At 41.0% G+C, this 17,892-nt stretch overlaps 1 protein-coding gene across 2 annotated transcripts in view; it reads left to right on the top strand.

Annotated features, from left to right (window-relative positions):
* tmtc1 (transmembrane O-mannosyltransferase targeting cadherins 1) overlaps positions 1–17,892 on the top strand; it is an 85,805-nt gene that overhangs the window by 23,163 nt on the left and 44,750 nt on the right. For both annotated transcript variants that reach the window (XM_044107556.1, XM_044107557.1), the window contains exons 3-5: positions 1,120–1,193; positions 8,480–8,656; positions 11,576–11,657. In XM_044107556.1, coding sequence (XP_043963491.1) covers positions 1,120–1,193; positions 8,480–8,656; positions 11,576–11,657 — 333 coding nt within the window. The remainder of the gene's footprint in view (positions 1–1,119; positions 1,194–8,479; positions 8,657–11,575; positions 11,658–17,892) is intronic.

Raw genomic sequence — 17,892 nt, 5'->3', positions numbered from 1 at the left:
CAACATTTTATGATCAAAATCCAATTTTTTTTCTTGCCTGTTAAAATACATGACAGAAGACCAGGCTGAAGCAGTGCAGTGCTTTATCTCACCTCTGGAGGCGCTGTGTCACACAAGTGAATGTAGCAGGCATTTGGCCCATACCCATTGCTGTCTTCATATTCCCAGTATACTTGTTTAATTACACATTTTCTAAATATGTTGATGTTCTACAGTCTGTTCTATATATTTAATAATGTATGGGACATATTTAGACTTTCTCATTGGCCAAATGTTAAATTTCTCTGTGTTAAAATATTAGCATTTATGGAGGGGGTAGGGGGGCATAAGCAGTTGCTGACTTATTTTGGGTTTAACAAATGTTCAAATAATTGATATTTATTTTAATAGTATTTTTTTATTTGTTGTTTTTAAGACTCCGTAGTTGTGCATTAGCATTTCACTGACAATGTCTTCTTGTAACATATATAATTACCCAGTAATATTTTTACATTTCCTGCCAACTTAAGACCACTGGGTTTAGCAAGTTTTCTGGGGGAAACCCTGCTCTCTGTTAGGACCATTTTCCTGTTTTTGTTAGATCTAATCTGTTTATCTGTTTAAGAGTATAACAAAAGAAATAATGTGTAGTGGAGTTTTTGATGTACATAATAGCTTTGAATTTAGCAGATAATTAAAGTATTATAAAAGTATCCCCATTAATCCATGAAAGGTAATTCCTCTTACTGTTATCTATTGTTTTAAGTCCAAGAAAAGCATTTCTAAATACATGCTGTTGATATTGGCTGATATGTTTATTGAACAAAAATTGTGAGATTGATGCATTCAATGACTTAATGGAAGATAAAATAACATTTTCAGTATTAGACTTGCAAAGGTCATTGATCATCAATTCCAATCCCTGGATAATGGTTTTGTGTATGTCTAAATATTATATTGGTAATCTTTCTGACCTTCACATTATCAGTGCACAACTCTGTAATTGCAGTTTTTAGCTGAATTTGTAACATAGAGGGTGTTCTTTGAAATCTAGTAGGCTCTTCAGCAGCCTATTCTACTTTATTCCACCCTACTTTAGCTGATTAACTCTTCTGAAATCTCTGCATGTATGTGTTGCAGGTGTCTGGTATTGTGGGCAGAAGTGATGTCTTGGCTTGTCTGCTGTTCCTGCTGACGTTCCACCTTTATATTAGGTAAGGCAACTCTGAGTCACAGTGTCCTCATTCACACAAGCTTATAAAGTTCATCTTATGGGAACTTTGGACTGACACATCGCTACATTCATCAATGCAGTTACTTCATTGGTATTACGGAATAATTCATCTAAAGTTGATGCATAAACTGACTAACGATTGATAAGCAGCTATTTCTTTTTTTTCTAAAAAAAATATTTTTTCTTATATGAAGAGAATTGACAATCTTTCATAACATGACCAGACCATTTCTCATAATATGCTCAATTCTAAAGAAAAAAGCATGTCATTGTATTAAAAAGTATTGTTAGCTGTATTAAAGTCTGACTGAAGAAAATTTTGACCTCAGACATATGAAATATAACAAAACATGAGCCTATTAGGATGCCTAATAGAAAAAGAAAATATATTCTTTTCATCATGGGAGATTAATAGCAGTTCATCCCTAATGAATAGAGAACTATCAAGGACTGCATACTTTACTTGCCACGCCGTGTCAACAAAATGGACAGGAACTGCTTGAGCTTATTGAGTGTTCATATTTTGTTGTTGTGCAACTCTATTCCCTCACTCTGTACTTCCTCTTCTGAGAGGAAGTACAGCTCTCCATCTAACAGATGAATTGACTTTCCTAAATCTGCTGGAATTTACCCTGTCCAGAACTGAAGTAAACTGTGTTTAAAGTTGGCATCGAGAAACGATTCGCCTGGTTTCTGACGACCTCCATCCAGGTGTCCCACCCTTCTCCCCCCTGTGAATTAGCCAGACTGAGCAGCCTGCAGCCAACTAGTTTCACAGAGCTCACCTGTTAGCGGTCGCTCCTTCTCTTTTATTACAACTTGCTCTTGTTACTGAACCAGGTTGGATTTAGTGACCCAGATGAGGGTTAGGGTTAGTTGGGATGTTGTTTTACTTATAGTTTTGGGCTAAAAGCAACCTATAAAACATTTTCTACTTTTCTTCTCCAGAATCAAACATCATAGCTATCTTACAACCATCAAAGAACTTTCAGGTGACTCATTAATTGAATGCCCACAACACTGTAAAATGTAATAAGTTCACTTTACTTAAAAAAAGTTAGGAAACCGATTGCCTCAAAATCTCCAAGTAAAGTAGCTAATTCATTTTAAGGTGTTATTGCTAAAAATAACTATGTTTAGACCACTCACATAAAGGCAGTAAACCTGAGTGCCGTTAACTCAAAATCATTAGTAAAGTTGACTATAAAATGTCAATTATGACTACTTCAAATTGTGAGTTATGTCAATTAAGCAGTACTCATAGAAATAAGTTATACTTACACGTTTAAGAGTTCACATTACTTGCAAAATATTAGGAAATCGATTGCCTTGATATGTTCAAGTAAGATGAACCAAAAGTGTTAAGTTATTGGAACGAAGAGCCAACAGACAACAGTTTGAATGGAAAAAAATGTTTAATAATTAAACAAGTTTACCTTAAATACAAGGTTCTCAAGTGTGGTTACATACACACTAACCTGGAAACAAAGTCTTCCATAGACTTTTTTAAGGAAAAAAATGACACGACTTTTTTTCTAGGGTAGCCTTCAATCTAATATTGAATCCTTCAAATGGCCCTCAGTCTTTAAAACTTTGAGAATTCCTGCTTAAATGTCTTTGTTGACTGGTGTGAAACAAAAACTCAATTCTCAATACTAGAGCCCAACATTTATCATAACATTGATAAAGTAAATAGTGAAGTAGTGAAGTGAAGTAATGTTTCTCCTCATTAACATAAAACCATTTAGTAGTCTGCAAATGCAATGATGCTCTCTCCAACAAAAAAAGAATCAAACAAGAAATAAAAATCACTTTTCCAATAAGGGTAAAGGTATCAACGTTGATCCATAATGTCACATCACATTCACTCATTGCATCAGAAGATTTTTGAGTGATTGTATTTTTGGTTTTAGGGATTTATGTCCAAGTGACAGAAGCACCCTTTGGATGAAGTCAAAGGTGTACTTCAGTTGTTGAGGGTACTCCAAATTCAGAGTATAAATAAGTCCAAAGAGCAAGCACATGGCATGTGGAAGATTCCCAAGATCATTCATGACAAGACTTCCTTCCAAAATGATGGCAGTACTTGAAGACTGGAGGTGCAGTGAGTCAGTGGAGGCCTGCCTGTGTTACGCCCCTTAGGAGTAAGAACTGTAGGGGAATAATGAAAACACGGACACAATGTTACTACTTTCGTCTCCAGTGTTGTAATGGAGGAGCAGAACCGTTACATTAACGTTCCCCTACATTCGATCAGACAAAACCAACCGAAACCCGAACAATTAACAAACTGTCATAACTGAAAATCTAAAAGGTTGAACTTTTCAAGAATTATAAACTAACATAGCCGGAAAAGTAACATTAAAGAAAATACATTGTTTTTAGACTTCATTAAACTTAGGCTACCCTTTAGCATATCTGTCTGTAGCACCGAACTTGAAAGACCAAAACAATCGATCGCAGATCACTAGATCTTGTTTTCGCTTTTAGTTGTCTAAAATAGTTTTATAACCACTACACCTGTCCTCAGGAATGATGGTCAGGATCCCAATGGGGTGTGAGACACGTCTGGGTCTTCGCAGTCCTAACAACAATAGAAGCAACACCACAATTACATATCAACATAACACTTCTTTAGGGTGACCAGACGTCCTCTTTTTCCCGGACATGTCCTACTTTTCAGACCTAAAAAAATGTCCGGGGGGAATTTAAAAATCCTCCGGGATTTTGGTCAACTGCCTCAAAACACATTACATAGCTTACAGTGCATTGTGATTACATTGCCACTCCGTTCCACTACTCCATTCCAGGTTTCTTTGAATGGCAAAGAAATCGGTAGCACATGTACACACATGTGCTACCGATTTCTGGTTCTCCCCCATCTCCACCCCCCGTTGGCGCATGTGTGTCCGATTCTACCCCCCGCCAACAAAAAAAGAAGTGTTCTCCTTTTCAGAAACCCAAATCTGGTGACCCTACACTTCTTCATCACGGCTGCTTCTCCTACAGTTTACAGCTGTCCCACCTATGGCAGTCTACTCATCATAACCCGCCAACATCTTTATCCTTATCCCTTTTCCTTTTTTTGTTTTGCGCCCCGGACAGCTTTTTTGCACTGCCGCTCCATCTTGTTGCCACTAAATAAACATGATATTTTCGACTAACGTTAGTCCCAGGCATCGCTAAATCATTACACATAAAGTTAACCTCAAAACCTGGACTTACGGATGAATTATACGGCCGAGATAACGAATATAAGTTTGCTAAAAAACAGTGGGACTTACCGTGACAAAACTTAGCTGCAGCAACCGCCGTATTGTTGACAGTTTGGCGTTTCTTTCAAACACGTCGTCACTCGTCAGTGTCCAATGCGCATGTGCGTTCAACGAGAGCTGCCGAATGATGCCGAGTTTTTTGCTGGTTATGCAGATGCGTTTTGCTCACTCATAACTCCAAGTTCGGGTTACTTGCTGCTGATGAGTTTGATTACTTGCCTCAGTAGAAAGTTGTCTTTGCTAAGTTTAAGTTAGTATAGTCAACAGACTAGGCTGGAATGAGTTCAGGTCACTTTTTTTTTTGAGTACACTTTACTTTTACATTTTACAGTGAACATCTTTTAGATTTTCTTTATGCTAAATATTTTATTAAAGCCTATTTTTCCATAATGCCGACACTGAGAACTAAAGAGGGAACCTTTGGGAGAGACAGACGGAGTATGGCCCAGAACTGGCCTGATGATGAAGAAGGTGTTGCAACTGGAGGAGGTTGATAAACAAAGGCAGGGGTCTCTGTTGGTCTGATGAGCTTTCGTCTCTGCATGGATGGTGAGGTCACACAAGACTTGGGTGCCGGCAGGAAGAGTACTGACTTAGAGCGGCAGGTCTTGGGTCTTAGGATGACTTTCTCGTGTGTAACGTTCCTCAGCTTCTTGTCTTGCGGCTCTGAAGCTTCCTTCATCTTGTCTCACAATCTTTCTGGTCCGTTGAAATGTAGACGAGCCGACCTCATGGGAGGAAGGCACCAGTTCTTCTTCTTTGCCTTTGTTCTCATATCCATCTTTGTCTCAGAGACATTATGTCCTGATGTTTGTTCTAATGAACCAGGGTTGCTCAACGGTCCTCCTATGTCTGTTGTCTGCACAACCTTTTCTTTGAAAAGTTTAAGTTCAACAATCTGTTTCCAATTAAGGTACTGGTCATCTCTGCTCTCCTGTTAGTTCCCATTTTTCCCTAACCTTTCACCTTCCATCTACCTTGAACACAACATCAATGATCTTTAATTGCAGTTACACCTTTTATACCGTTTGAAGTTCAATGTCACAATCACATTTATAACTTCTTTACCTTCTCTGATTTATCATTTATTTATAATTTTATGATAATCATAACTTATTAGTTACTCTTATTATAATCTTAACGTGAGTTATTACAGATGTTTTCTGAAAAGAAACCAAGAATATTCCATGATTCTAATTATTTGATACCAAAGTTACAGTAACTTGTTTTACTTGTAAGTGTACGTGCAAGTATTCTTACAAGTATATTAATATAATTAACATGAATATGAGTATTTTACTTTGAAGCTTATTCAATTACTCAAAATGTAATTTCATTCTTTAAAACTTTCTTGCATGAAATGAGGAATCATCTCTTTTTATAAATCTGCGAGCTGGAAACTTACTTCCTCTTTTTCCAGGAAACCTTCTCTTCCTGTCTCATGACTCTCTCTGTCTGACTATGATTTCTTATGATTAGATAGAAAAAAGAAAAAGAATTAAAGCAAAGTTTGCAGGAGACAAAAACAACACACACACATAACCAGATTGATTTTATTGAAGTTTAAGTCTACTGTTGGGCCTAGATATGTGTGATTAATTTTAAAGATAATTTTATTTATTGTTACTGTTAATCTAAAATCTCCAGCATGGGGAAGTGGGATGATCTCAGGTTTTCTTGACAATTTCTAAACAGAACCACATAAAGCGCATTTTGCATTCGACAAACTATGTTTGGACTGTTTCACTTTCCTGTTTAGGGATGCTCCCACAGCCATTTTTGTTTCTCCACTTAAAGCTGACTATCAGCGTCTTCTTGTGCCTGGTGGCCAAACTATAATGCGGAAAGAATATATAAACAAACGCTATTAGTTAATTGATTGGAACTAATTTTAATCTAATCCCATTGACAGTTAATTTTAAATGGATTGTTTGCATCCCTAGCTGGTATAAATAGCAAATGATCCAATCAATTACATACACTGACATTGCTACATCACTGTGGTGCAAAAGGAACAGAGACCTGTTTGACAAGCTTTATAAGCCTCCAGGAAGATGTTCAGGAAACATAAAGGTTCATACCTCTCTGTGGTGTAGACATGATCTCCTGATTTCTCATGCCAGGCACTCCTGCCCAGGGCACTATCACAGCCAATCCAAAACCTGTGCTCTAAATGCACATTTGGAAGCTGAACATTTGGTCTGACTGTCATGAAAATAATCTTCCCGTTGCAGCATAAAAACACATTGTTTGATAGTATCAGAACACACAAGCCTCCCCCAATCTCATGGGAGCACTAAAGGTCAAGCATGGATCAAGGACTGAGCATGCAGAAATGCATATCCCTATTGTGATTCTATAAGCCAATTAGAATTGTGATAATTCATTTAACTTACCGTATTTTCTGGACTATAAAGTGCACCATACTAAAAGCCGCATCTAAAAGTTAAAAAACAAAAAACAACTGGAAACGTACATATATAAGCCGCACTGGGCTGTAAGCCGTTGTGGTAAACCGAAAGCAGTGGTTTTCCACAAGGACGCAGCCCTCTGCTTAATAAATCTTAATAAATCTGCTGGATTTATTAAGGATTCCAACGCCAAACCATGTATTCATTCACCCCGAGCTTACAAGCTATTGATCTGTACTGCCAAATCGATAGCCTTCGACTTAAAAGGGCATCATATGACCTTCTTTATGTGGTTTCCTTGATGAGAGGGTACGAGTTTGAAAACATTTCTCCGTTATGCCTGCTGCTAGCATGTGCTTGTTCTAATTGAAAATCAGCACTTTCTTCTTCGATTTCCAATTTTAACTTCCAATGATTCACTTCCTGCTAAAGAGTCCTCTGGTGGTTGAAGAAAAATCCACAGAAAAGCTGCAACAGGCAGCTACTTGGGAAACAAGTAGCAGTGTGAGGATTTGGGTTTTTCTCTATGTTGATTTGAGTTCTCTGTGTATTTATTTTGAGTTTTCTGTGTTTCTGAATCTCTGTGTTGTCCTGTGTTCCCCTTGATTATTCCCACGTGTGTCTCATTCCGTGATTACCCTCTGTGTATTTAACCTCACCTGTGTCCTTTGTTCCCCGTCGGGTGCTAGTCAGTTGTCGAATGTGTTTCTGAGTCCATCGTCTGCTGTCCTTCGTATACCCTGTTGCTACCAGTGCTGAGCCTTTATATTCCGCTCTGCTGTGCTGCTAGGATTTTGGACTGTTTGGATTTTTGTACTGTTTTGTCATCATTAAATCATTATCATTTTCACTTCTACCTGATTCCACCGCGTCTGTCTCACCATCCATCACCACACTTCATGACAAGCAGCTTATAGTCCAAAAAAATAGGGTAAGTTTAAGCAGAAATCATAAATCTTTACATAAAATCAAAGGAAGCAATTCTATGTTCACTGTTCAATTGGCAGTAAAACAACTAGAAAAACAATTTAAAAGATCTGAATAATGGTGGTAGTAATTGGTGTGACATACAGTGCTGCTTAAAAGTTATTGCCCTCATTTTATTATCAAGCCCATTTTAGTTTATTGTGTGGTTAATTGATTTAATTCTTATTGCGATGGGCATAGCAGTAAGTTCACTGTGGTCCAATAGTCTCCATGCTCACCAGATCTCAGGCCAACAGAACACCTTTGTGATGTGGTGGAACATGACCATCACCTTATGGATGTTTAGCCAACAAATCCACAGTGATGATCTGTCATCATATAGATCCTAGAGGAGCTGCAAAATTTCTGAAGAGTCTTTCTGAAACCCACTTGAATCTAAATTCAACTAGAATTGAATTTAGATTCAACGAGGCTGATATGAGGCAGTTCTGAATGTGTCCTTGCTGATACTTCCAAGATGTACTCTATAAAGTCCCTTGTGAATGTATGTAAGGTGTTGTGTGGGTGTGTGTGCATGGGAAACTCATGTAAATGCTTTGAAAATATGAGGTTGTAATAAAATGTGAATGCCATTTTATTCTCTGGTGTCACAGGAGTATTGATGAATGGGTCTCCGAAGACTCGTTCCCTTCCACTGTGTCTCCAGGGTCTCTGCTCATCAGCTTGTTTCTGGGTACCTGTGCAATGCTGGTCAAGGAAACAGGAATCACTGTGTTTGGAGTGTGTCTGCTCTATGATGCTCTGGTGCTGTGCCGCAAGCCTCTCACACAGTAAGCACAAAGTCCTTTTCTTTGTTGTTAAGCCCAAGCAGCACAAGGGCTGTGAAGGCCTGGTCTATCAGTACTATTATTCTTCTGTCAAATAAATTACCTTTTTGGAGGCTTAAACATATACAAAAATGCCCTGAATTGGTTGGATGCATCAGTCAGGGAATTCGGAAAAATTGCAGCAGGAACAGCTTAACAGCTCCCCCATGCAAATTGTAAAATACCTTCTGCCTTGGCTTAATTTTATCATACAAGCATGAAATGGGACACATTTGTAAAACTCCTCAAAACCTTTAGAAAACTCTCTTGCACCCATTTATTCCAAACAGAAGTCAGCCATCTTAGATTGACTGACATTTAGCCATTTATAGCCTTCACATTTGACTAAACTTCTCTGAGATTTTAATCAATCGACTTGGTATATGATCAGTTTGCTCATAAAATAATGGGAATTAAAATTTATCAAAATAATGAGTTTTTGAGCATGTTAAAGGGGCGTGACCAGACCTCAAAATCTTGCCAAAAAACATAAAAATGTTATCTAGTACACCAAAACTCATTGAGATGCCGAACCGTTAGGGATTTATCCGTCATTAAGGCTGGGCCATATCATTCATGATAATACCAGTAATATATATATCCGTCCATCCATCCATCCATCTTCTTCCGCTTATCCGGGGTCGGGTCGTGGGGGTAGCAGCTTCAGAAGGGAGGCCCAGACTTTCCTCTCCCCAGCCACTTCTTCCAGCTCCTCCAGAGGAATCCCAAGGCGTTCCCAGGCCAGCCGAGAGACATAGTCCCTCCAGCGAATCTTGGGTCTTCCCTGGGGCCTCCTCCCAGTGAGACGTGCCCGGAACACCTCACCAGGGAGGCGTCCAGGAGGCATCCTGACCAGATGCCCGAGCCACATCAACTGGCCCCTATCGATGTGAAGGAGCAGCAGCTCTACTCTGAGTCCCTCCCGGATGACTGAGCTTTTCACCCTATCTCTAAGGGAGAGCCCAGACACCCTACGGAGAAAACCCATTTCGGCCGCTTGTATCCATGATCTCGTTCTTTCGGTCATGACCCAAAGCTCATGACCATAGATAAGGGTGGGAACGTAGATCGACTGGTAAATCGAGAGCTTCGCTTTTTGGCTCAGCTCTCTCTTCACCACGACGGACCGGTACAGCGCCCGCTTGACGGCAGACGCTGCGCCAATCCGCCTGTCGATCTCCCGCTCCCTTCTTCCCCCATTCGTGAACAAGATCCCAAGATACTTGAACTCCTCCACTTACGGCAGGACACACCCCCCACCCCCGCGCGCGACCCAGAGAAGACACTCGACCCTTTTCCGGCTCAAGACCATGGCCTCGGATTTGGAGGCACTGATCGCCATCCCAGCCGCTTCACACTCGGCTGTGAACCGCTCCAGCAAGAGCTGCAGATCATGTCCTGATGAAGCCAAAAGGACCACATCATCCGCAAAAAGCAGAGATGCAATCCTAAGGCCACCATAACGGAGGGGATCCGTTTTGATGGCTGCGCCTAGAAATCCTGTCCATAAAAGTAATGAACAGAATCGGTGACAAAGGGCAGCCCTGGCAGAGTCCAACTCTCACCGGAAAAGAGCCCGACTTACTGCCGGCAATGTGGACCAGACTCTGACACCGGTCCTACAGGGACCTGACAGCCCGTATCAAAGGGCCCAGTACCCCATACTCCCGGAGAACCCCCCACAGGGCTCCCCGAGGGACACGGTCGAATGCCTTCTCCAAGTCCACAAAACACATGTAGACTGGTTTGGCGAACTCCCATGCACCCTCCAGGACCCTGCTGAGGGTGTAGAGCTGGTCCAGTGTTCCACGACCAGGACGAAAACCACACTGCTCTTCCTGAATCCGAGGTTCGACAATCCGACGGACCCTCCTCTCCAGAACCCCCGAATAGACCTTGACAGGGAGGCTTTGTAATTGGAGCACACCCTCCAGCCCCCCTTTTTAAACAGGTCAGCAGCACACCATCCCCACTGTAAACAGTGTTTGTGCTGTACTAGCGGCCTAGGGTGTCCTGGTGCCAAGTGCACATATGGACACCCTTATGCTTGAACAACATAGCTCCTAGGATCATTGGGGCACTCAAACCCCTCCACCACTATAAGGTGGCAGCCCAAGGAGAGGTAATAAATATATATATATATATATATATTGTGATATGCTAATTGCTTAGTGTAAGTATGTCACCCCGTCATTACATATGCAGAGATATTCAAGTTGTAAAGGCGAAGGCAAACACCGCTGAACTGCCATAAAAGCAAAAAAGAAGTTGGTCAGCTGGTTTACAGTCTGGACAGTACTACATTTCACAGAATTCGCTGATATCTGCAGTAAGGTAAGAACATACGGTAATTTGAATAGTGTTTTGGACATTGCAGTTCCCATATTGGTTACCTAGTTACACAGAGTTTGACTCTGTGTCAGCTCGCCTCTTCTCTCCTCTCCACACAGAAAGAATGACAGAATCAACCATTGCGAATAATATATGTAAAACACCGACATCAAGGGAAGGAGCCAGAGGGGTATCGGGGGGAAAATATAATGCACTTAACGCAGGGGTGTCGAACTCCAGTCCTCAAGGGCCGCTGTCTTGCAACTTTTAGATGTGCCTCTGCTGCATCACCTGGATAGAATAATTAGGTCATTAAGGCTCTAGAGAACTGATCTACACAAGGAGGAAGTCATTAAACCATTTCATTCCAATGTTTTGTACCTGTGGCTCATCTAAAAACTGCAGGACAGCGGCCCACAAAGAAGTCCATACTGATTTGCCAGATTAGAAAACAAAAGTTCAAATACAGATCAAGTATTTGCCAAAAAATTCAAAGTCACTTATCTAAGACTACTTTGGCTTTTAATGGGATAACCTGTTTTTGCTCCACAGTCACCTTTTGAGTTCTAGACTCAAGGACTTCCCCCACTTCTGCACTCCCTTCATTAAACGGGCCTGCTTTATCTCTGGCTATGTGAGTATTATTTTATAGTGATATTTTGTTTGCTGTTTTTGCATGTCTTAATCATTTTATGAGCTCTGTTTGAAGACATGATCATATTTTGGTGTTTTACTTCAATAAAAATTGATATAGTTCCAATTATTAACAAATTTAAGGTTAACTTATTTTACAGACAGATCCAATTAATGTCCAGATATTGTCTAACTTCAGTTTATTTCCATCTCCAATTCCATCTCAATTATTTTACTCTTTCCTCCATCAAGACTCTGAAGACCATTATTCTTTGTCCAGATGTTTAACGATGTAGAAAATGTGAAATTGAAATGAAGTATAACAAATAATACAATTACAACATGTATGTCACTTTCACCTCCTGCGTCGAAAGGAGGTGAGGCAAGGCAACATATGAAATATAATTAGAGTAGCTTTATTGGTGCTGCAGGTCACCATTAAAGAAGCCGGCTTTATTCTTGTGGCCAATTCCACCCACACCAGGTGAAGTGTGACGAACAAACAAGAAATAATTTACACAAACCCAACACAAAATAAATGGTACAAATAAATATTTACATGCATGCAAATTAGAAACAAACTAATCTTAAGGTCAATCGAGAAATTAAATGAAACTTAATATAACATTCGGAGCATTATCCCTCTTAGTTGACATGGTATGCTCCAGGAACTTTTTAATTGCACCTGGAGCACTTGTCTCCCTTTCTGCTCTACCCTTCTAAGGAGACGCACCAGAAAGGTAAAACGCAATTAACCCGACACAAACAAACTGAAACAAAGAAATTAAACAAAAAGTATTTGTTCTGTAAATAAATATCAATAATCAATAGGGATGGAGGCCTGGTCTCATCACAATGTACAATTGTAATCTTCCATGTACACTGTCTCTACAGTGCAACATAAACTACATTACTGTAGATGCAAGAAAAACCATGACTGCTCTCTCAACATGTTGCTTCGACAATCTGTGAAAGTTAGAGAATAAAGTTCTCTCATGTTGCAAAGAACAGAAAATAAGTTAAGAATAAACAATATAAATACAAATAATGCCAGAAAAGATTAAGAACAGAGGCAGATGCATGTGGATCACTGTCGATCATCAAGCAACATGTATACATCCATAAACTTCTTGTGATGTCATTGTTGGACTATTCACAAAATTACTTTTAGGTGGTGCTAAAGATACACTTGCAACAACTCTAATGGCAAAATTATATAGTTACAATTAGATTGCAGTATGTATAATGTAATGTCAACTAGTAAAACATTACTTTTCTAAGGGAGCTGGAGGAGGGAGTCTGACTTTCCAGCAATCCCTTTTCCTGAGTAAGCAAATGACGAATGTAGAAAGTAATAATTTCCTTTTAACTGGAAGACCCAGTATGACGCACCCGTTAATGCAATATCTTATCCCTAAGCAGTTTGTGACTACTGGAGAGTTGTGGGTTGCAAAAACTTCATTTTCAAAGTCTATTTGTACTTGGGCAACAAATGTGACGCTAACCTAATTTTGAAAACTTTTTTGTTACCAAAAGTCATTTGGCAATCCTATTCCTCAGACATGGTCTATTTCACTTAGAGCTTTGGTTTGTCAAATATCACATCAATATTAGGAGGGCATCAAACTCCAAATTGTGAAATAATAATAATAATAATAATAATAATAATAATAATAATAATAATAATAATAATTTAATCTGGCATATTCTTACAAAAAGACAAATGCTAATCATCTACTTGGTTTAGTTTATTCAATTACTTTACATATACATATATATTATTTCAAATCAGTTAAGTATGAAAAATAAACAGAGAACTGTTCAGAGAATTAATTTCCAAATACAGAATAATATGAATGAAAATGGCATGTAGTGGAGCCCATACAATTGCAGGAAGAATACGCATTCAACCCCAATGCCAGTCTTATCTGTTTTGTCTGTTTATAAATACCCTAAGAACAGCTGTACTACTAATTTTGTACAATAAATCAAATCTATCTAATCTATTTATCTAAGGAGGGTTTGAAAAAATCAAACCCACATTCCACTCAACCAGTGGATCTTAGGTCAACCAGGTTAAGCCCTTCAACCCTCATACTCTTCAGGCTATGCTCACCCTGTAAGTGAAGCCTGAAAAATATAATGGGAAGGATATAATTCTTCTTTCCATTCAAGCTGACAAGGTATATTCAAATTGCCGTCTAAATATATATATATATATATATATATATATATATATATATATATATATATATATATATATATATATATATATATATATATATATATATATATGTGTGTTTTACAAATATTTTTATCTTGCATTATTTAAAATGAACTTTATGTAGCACTGAGTCTCTCTGGTCCAACAACCTGAATCCAACAGCTGAATCTCCTCCCAAGTGCAGTCGGGTTCTCCAGAGTTCTGCTAATGACCTCATTATTTGACTCAGGTGTGTTGAAGTAGAGAAACATCTAAAAGTTGCAGGAGACCGGCCCTCCAGGACCAGAAGTAATGTATGGCAGCTGAAGGAGGAACAGCTTATCCTGCTCTCTCTTGTCTTTACTGATAACTTTGCCTGAGTTATTTTTAAAGGGACAGTTGTTATAGTTATATTTTATATTTTTAACATCATAACTGGATTACTTCAAAGCTAAAGGACTGGGGTATTTTCACTTTTATTTTTATCTTACTTTTCTTCATCTCCAAGTTGAACCAGGACAAAATGCCTCCGGCCGACCCCAGAGACCTCAGCAGTATTATACAACAACTTCAGTCTATAGAAATGAAGATCAAACTGCTGGAGGTGAACTTTGAAATCAACGCTAACTGTGGAAATGAGACAACTCTTCCTCAAATCAACGAAGAGGTCGTACGCCTCGCATCAAGCAGCCCACCCTGGAACGCTCTGGGTGCAGAGCCGAAGCAAAAGTCTCACACTGTGGATCCGGTGAGACGACTGACAGGGAGAACCCCTCACCTGGACAAATCGGCGTGGCCGGCTCTGAGCCGAAACCCACCTTCAACCTCAATACCTGCTCCACCAAAGAAAAACAAACAAGCAGTTGCAACCAAAACAGCTCCACCGACTCCTAAGGACAGAGCGACCAGCCCAGACCTCAAAACATTCTGACTCTGTGGGAATCCCACTGCACTCCATCCTGAGCCTCTGAGTGAAACCTCACCTTCAAACATCAACAATGAGGCAAGACCAACACATCCACCCCCCAAAGCAGAAATGTGAGATTCTGAAAAAGGACTTTAATATTCATCTGAACACTAGGGGACAATTAAAAATGAAGTTATTTCTCAGTGGAGCAATTCTACGGAGCCCCCTAGGGGACATGGGGAATTTTTTTTCTTTTGCGTTCCCTCGCAAAACTGTACTGATCAGTTATGCGGCATAATTGAATACTGTAAGTCTTTCTTACGGTGGCCGCCGTACTTTCTGATTTAATATAAGGTTATGTAAGGTTTTTCCATGAATGTTAATATCTCATTGTGAAATATCTGAAGTTTTAGGATTTAGGATTTTATTTAGGATACAAATGCACCACAAACCTATGATATAAACAGAAACCTTCCGTAAGTAGGAAAGAAATATAAATACTGTACATCCAAACTATATTCCTGAGTTATTATCGCGCCGTAATATCTCATCTGACAGTTTTGATTGTGTCTCTGTTGTGTTGGTTGCCTGAATGGTTTAAAGAGCTGCTTTTATGTTCAGTTCCATCTCAACCCTAACAGACATAAACATGCAGTAAATAAATCAATTTTCAATCAGTTTTTTGCACCAAAGACTTAATAATAATAAACACGTTTTCACTGAGGCTCTGTAAGAGCCATATGAATGAAATAAGTAATTATTGATATGATAGGAGCACGCGACTTTGACACTTAGGTGGTGGGTGTGTCGATGTGGGAGTGACGTCATCAAGTATGAATGGGAAGGTTACTGGCCTGCTGGTTTGTGTGTATGAGGAAACGGTGAGCGGGTTGGTCAGTCCTTGCAAAGTTTGGAGCATAATAATCAAAATGGAATAAATCGATAAATGTGACAGAACAAAGAAGTGGTTTGGAGCTAATTGTGTCATGGTTGGAGTTACGCGCTTGACCCACATGCAGAAACACAAGTAATCAGATAGAACAAGTTTATTTTCTTTTCTTTCTTTCTCCTTTTCTTTTTAAAGAAACAAAAAAAAACAACAGAATAATGTCTTCTTGGGGGAAACCTGGAACGGAGTCGTCTCAGCGCTGGAGGCACGGAAGAGGAAAGGTAAGTGTAATGCAGACTGGAATCAAACTGTTTCTGGAACGGGCTTACAGAGTGGGGAGAGGTTCATCCGTCCGGAGGGTAAACTCCGGTGGGGTCTGGAGCCTTGGAAGCTGACGGTCGGGGAATCTTCAGGGGTAGCGGACAAGGGAGTTGGAGCGTCACGGGGAGGGAAACCCACGGCCAGAACAGGGTTCTCAACAGACAGGAACTCAGCGTCACAAAGTGCACCTGGAAGCGGGGAAACAAGGAGAGATTACAAAATAGGCTTCTTGGAAAATACTCAGAGAGGTCACTCTGGGGGCTCTGTGTACCATTACTGGTCAACACTCTGGCATCGGAGAAGCCGCCGCCCGCTCCTCTTAAGCTGGCGATGATTGTGCCAATTACGCACCGGTGCGCGAGAACCGCCCTTCAATCACCCGTAACCTCCTGGCTCCCCCTGCTGGAAGAAGAATAAAACTCCCCACAAGGCTAAACCTCCAAACCCAACAGTACCCCCCCCTCAACGGCCGCCACCTGGCGGCCCAACAGAACCAGAAGATAGAGACGATCTATACGCTGTTATCAGCGCGGGATCCAAGATAAACGAACCTGGCACCCAAGAGCGCTCCTCCGGGCCGTAGCCCTCCCAGTCGGCAGTACTGCCAACGCGACCCGCCGGCGGAGTCCACGACCAGCGGACTGTGAAGGCCGGGTGCCCATCAATGTCCCGGGCGGGAGGAGGGGGCTTGGAAGGAGGGCACAAAGCACTGGTCTGGACTGGTTTAATGTGCGAGACATGGAATGTGGGGTGGATACGCAGAGAAGACGGCAGGTGGAGACGGACAGCGGTGGGACTAAGGACGGCTTCTATTTCGTAAGGACCAATGAACCTGGGCGAGAGTTTCCTACACATGGATTTTAAGGGAATATCACGAGCCGAGAGCCAAACCTTTTGTCCGGGGGCGTACTGCGGGGCGGGAATTCTCCTCCGGTCGGCGTAACGGCGATTCTGTTCCGCGGTGCGATTGAGGACGGAGACAGCTGTTTCCCAGACTTTTCTGCAGCGGCGGATGTGATGTTGCACGGAGGTGACTGCAATCTCCTTCTCATCAGCTGTGAACAGTGGAGGTTGGTATCCTAAGGAGACCTCGAACGGAGAAAAATCTGTAGCTGTGGAGATATACGCATTGTGCGCGTATTCCACCCAGGGTAGGAACTGGCTCCAGTCGGACGGATTAGTTGATGTGAAGCATCTCAAGGTTGACTCGAGCTCTTGATTCATCCTCTCGGTTTGACCATTAGACTGGGGGTGGTATCCAGACGTCAAGCAGATCTTAGCTCCGAGCGCAGAGCAGAAACTTCTCCAAACTTGCGACGTGAACTGGGAGCCACGGTCCGACAGGATCTCCTGAGGGATGCCATAAAGCCTGAAAATATGCTTAATGAGGAGCTGAGCCGTTTGTGAGGCTGTGGGGAGTTTTCTGAGAGGGATGAGGTGGCAGGATTTAGAAAAATGATCAATAATAGTGAAGATTGTGGTCATACCTCTGGAAACAGGAAGTCCGGTAACGAAATCAATGGAGATGTGCGACCAGGGTCGCTTGGGGATGGGTAATGGCTGGAGAAGACCGGCTGGTGGCTGATGCGACGGTTTGTTTCTGGCACAGATGGTACAGGCGAGCACATATTCCTTCACATCTTTATGTAAGGACGGCCACCAGAAGCGGCGATTTATGAGGGCTGTGGTACGACTGATGCCGGGGTGAGCGGCGAATTTAGCTGTATGTAACCAATGGATGAGGCGAGCGCGGACAGTAGACGGGACGTATATCCGATTAGCGGGGCCGGTTCCCGGGTCTGGTTCCGATTGCTGAGCTTGATTAATTATGTCTTCTATTTCCCAGGTCACGGAAGCGACAGTGCAGCTGGGAGGAAGGATGGTGGTCGGGGTCTTTTCTGAATCATCAGATGAGT

This window comes from Gambusia affinis, linkage group LG23 (assembly GCF_019740435.1).
Source record: "Gambusia affinis linkage group LG23, SWU_Gaff_1.0, whole genome shotgun sequence".
Lineage (NCBI taxonomy): Eukaryota > Metazoa > Chordata > Actinopteri > Cyprinodontiformes > Poeciliidae > Gambusia > Gambusia affinis.
Note: the sequence above shows the minus strand (reverse complement) of the source record. Positions and strands in the feature narration are given on the sequence as shown.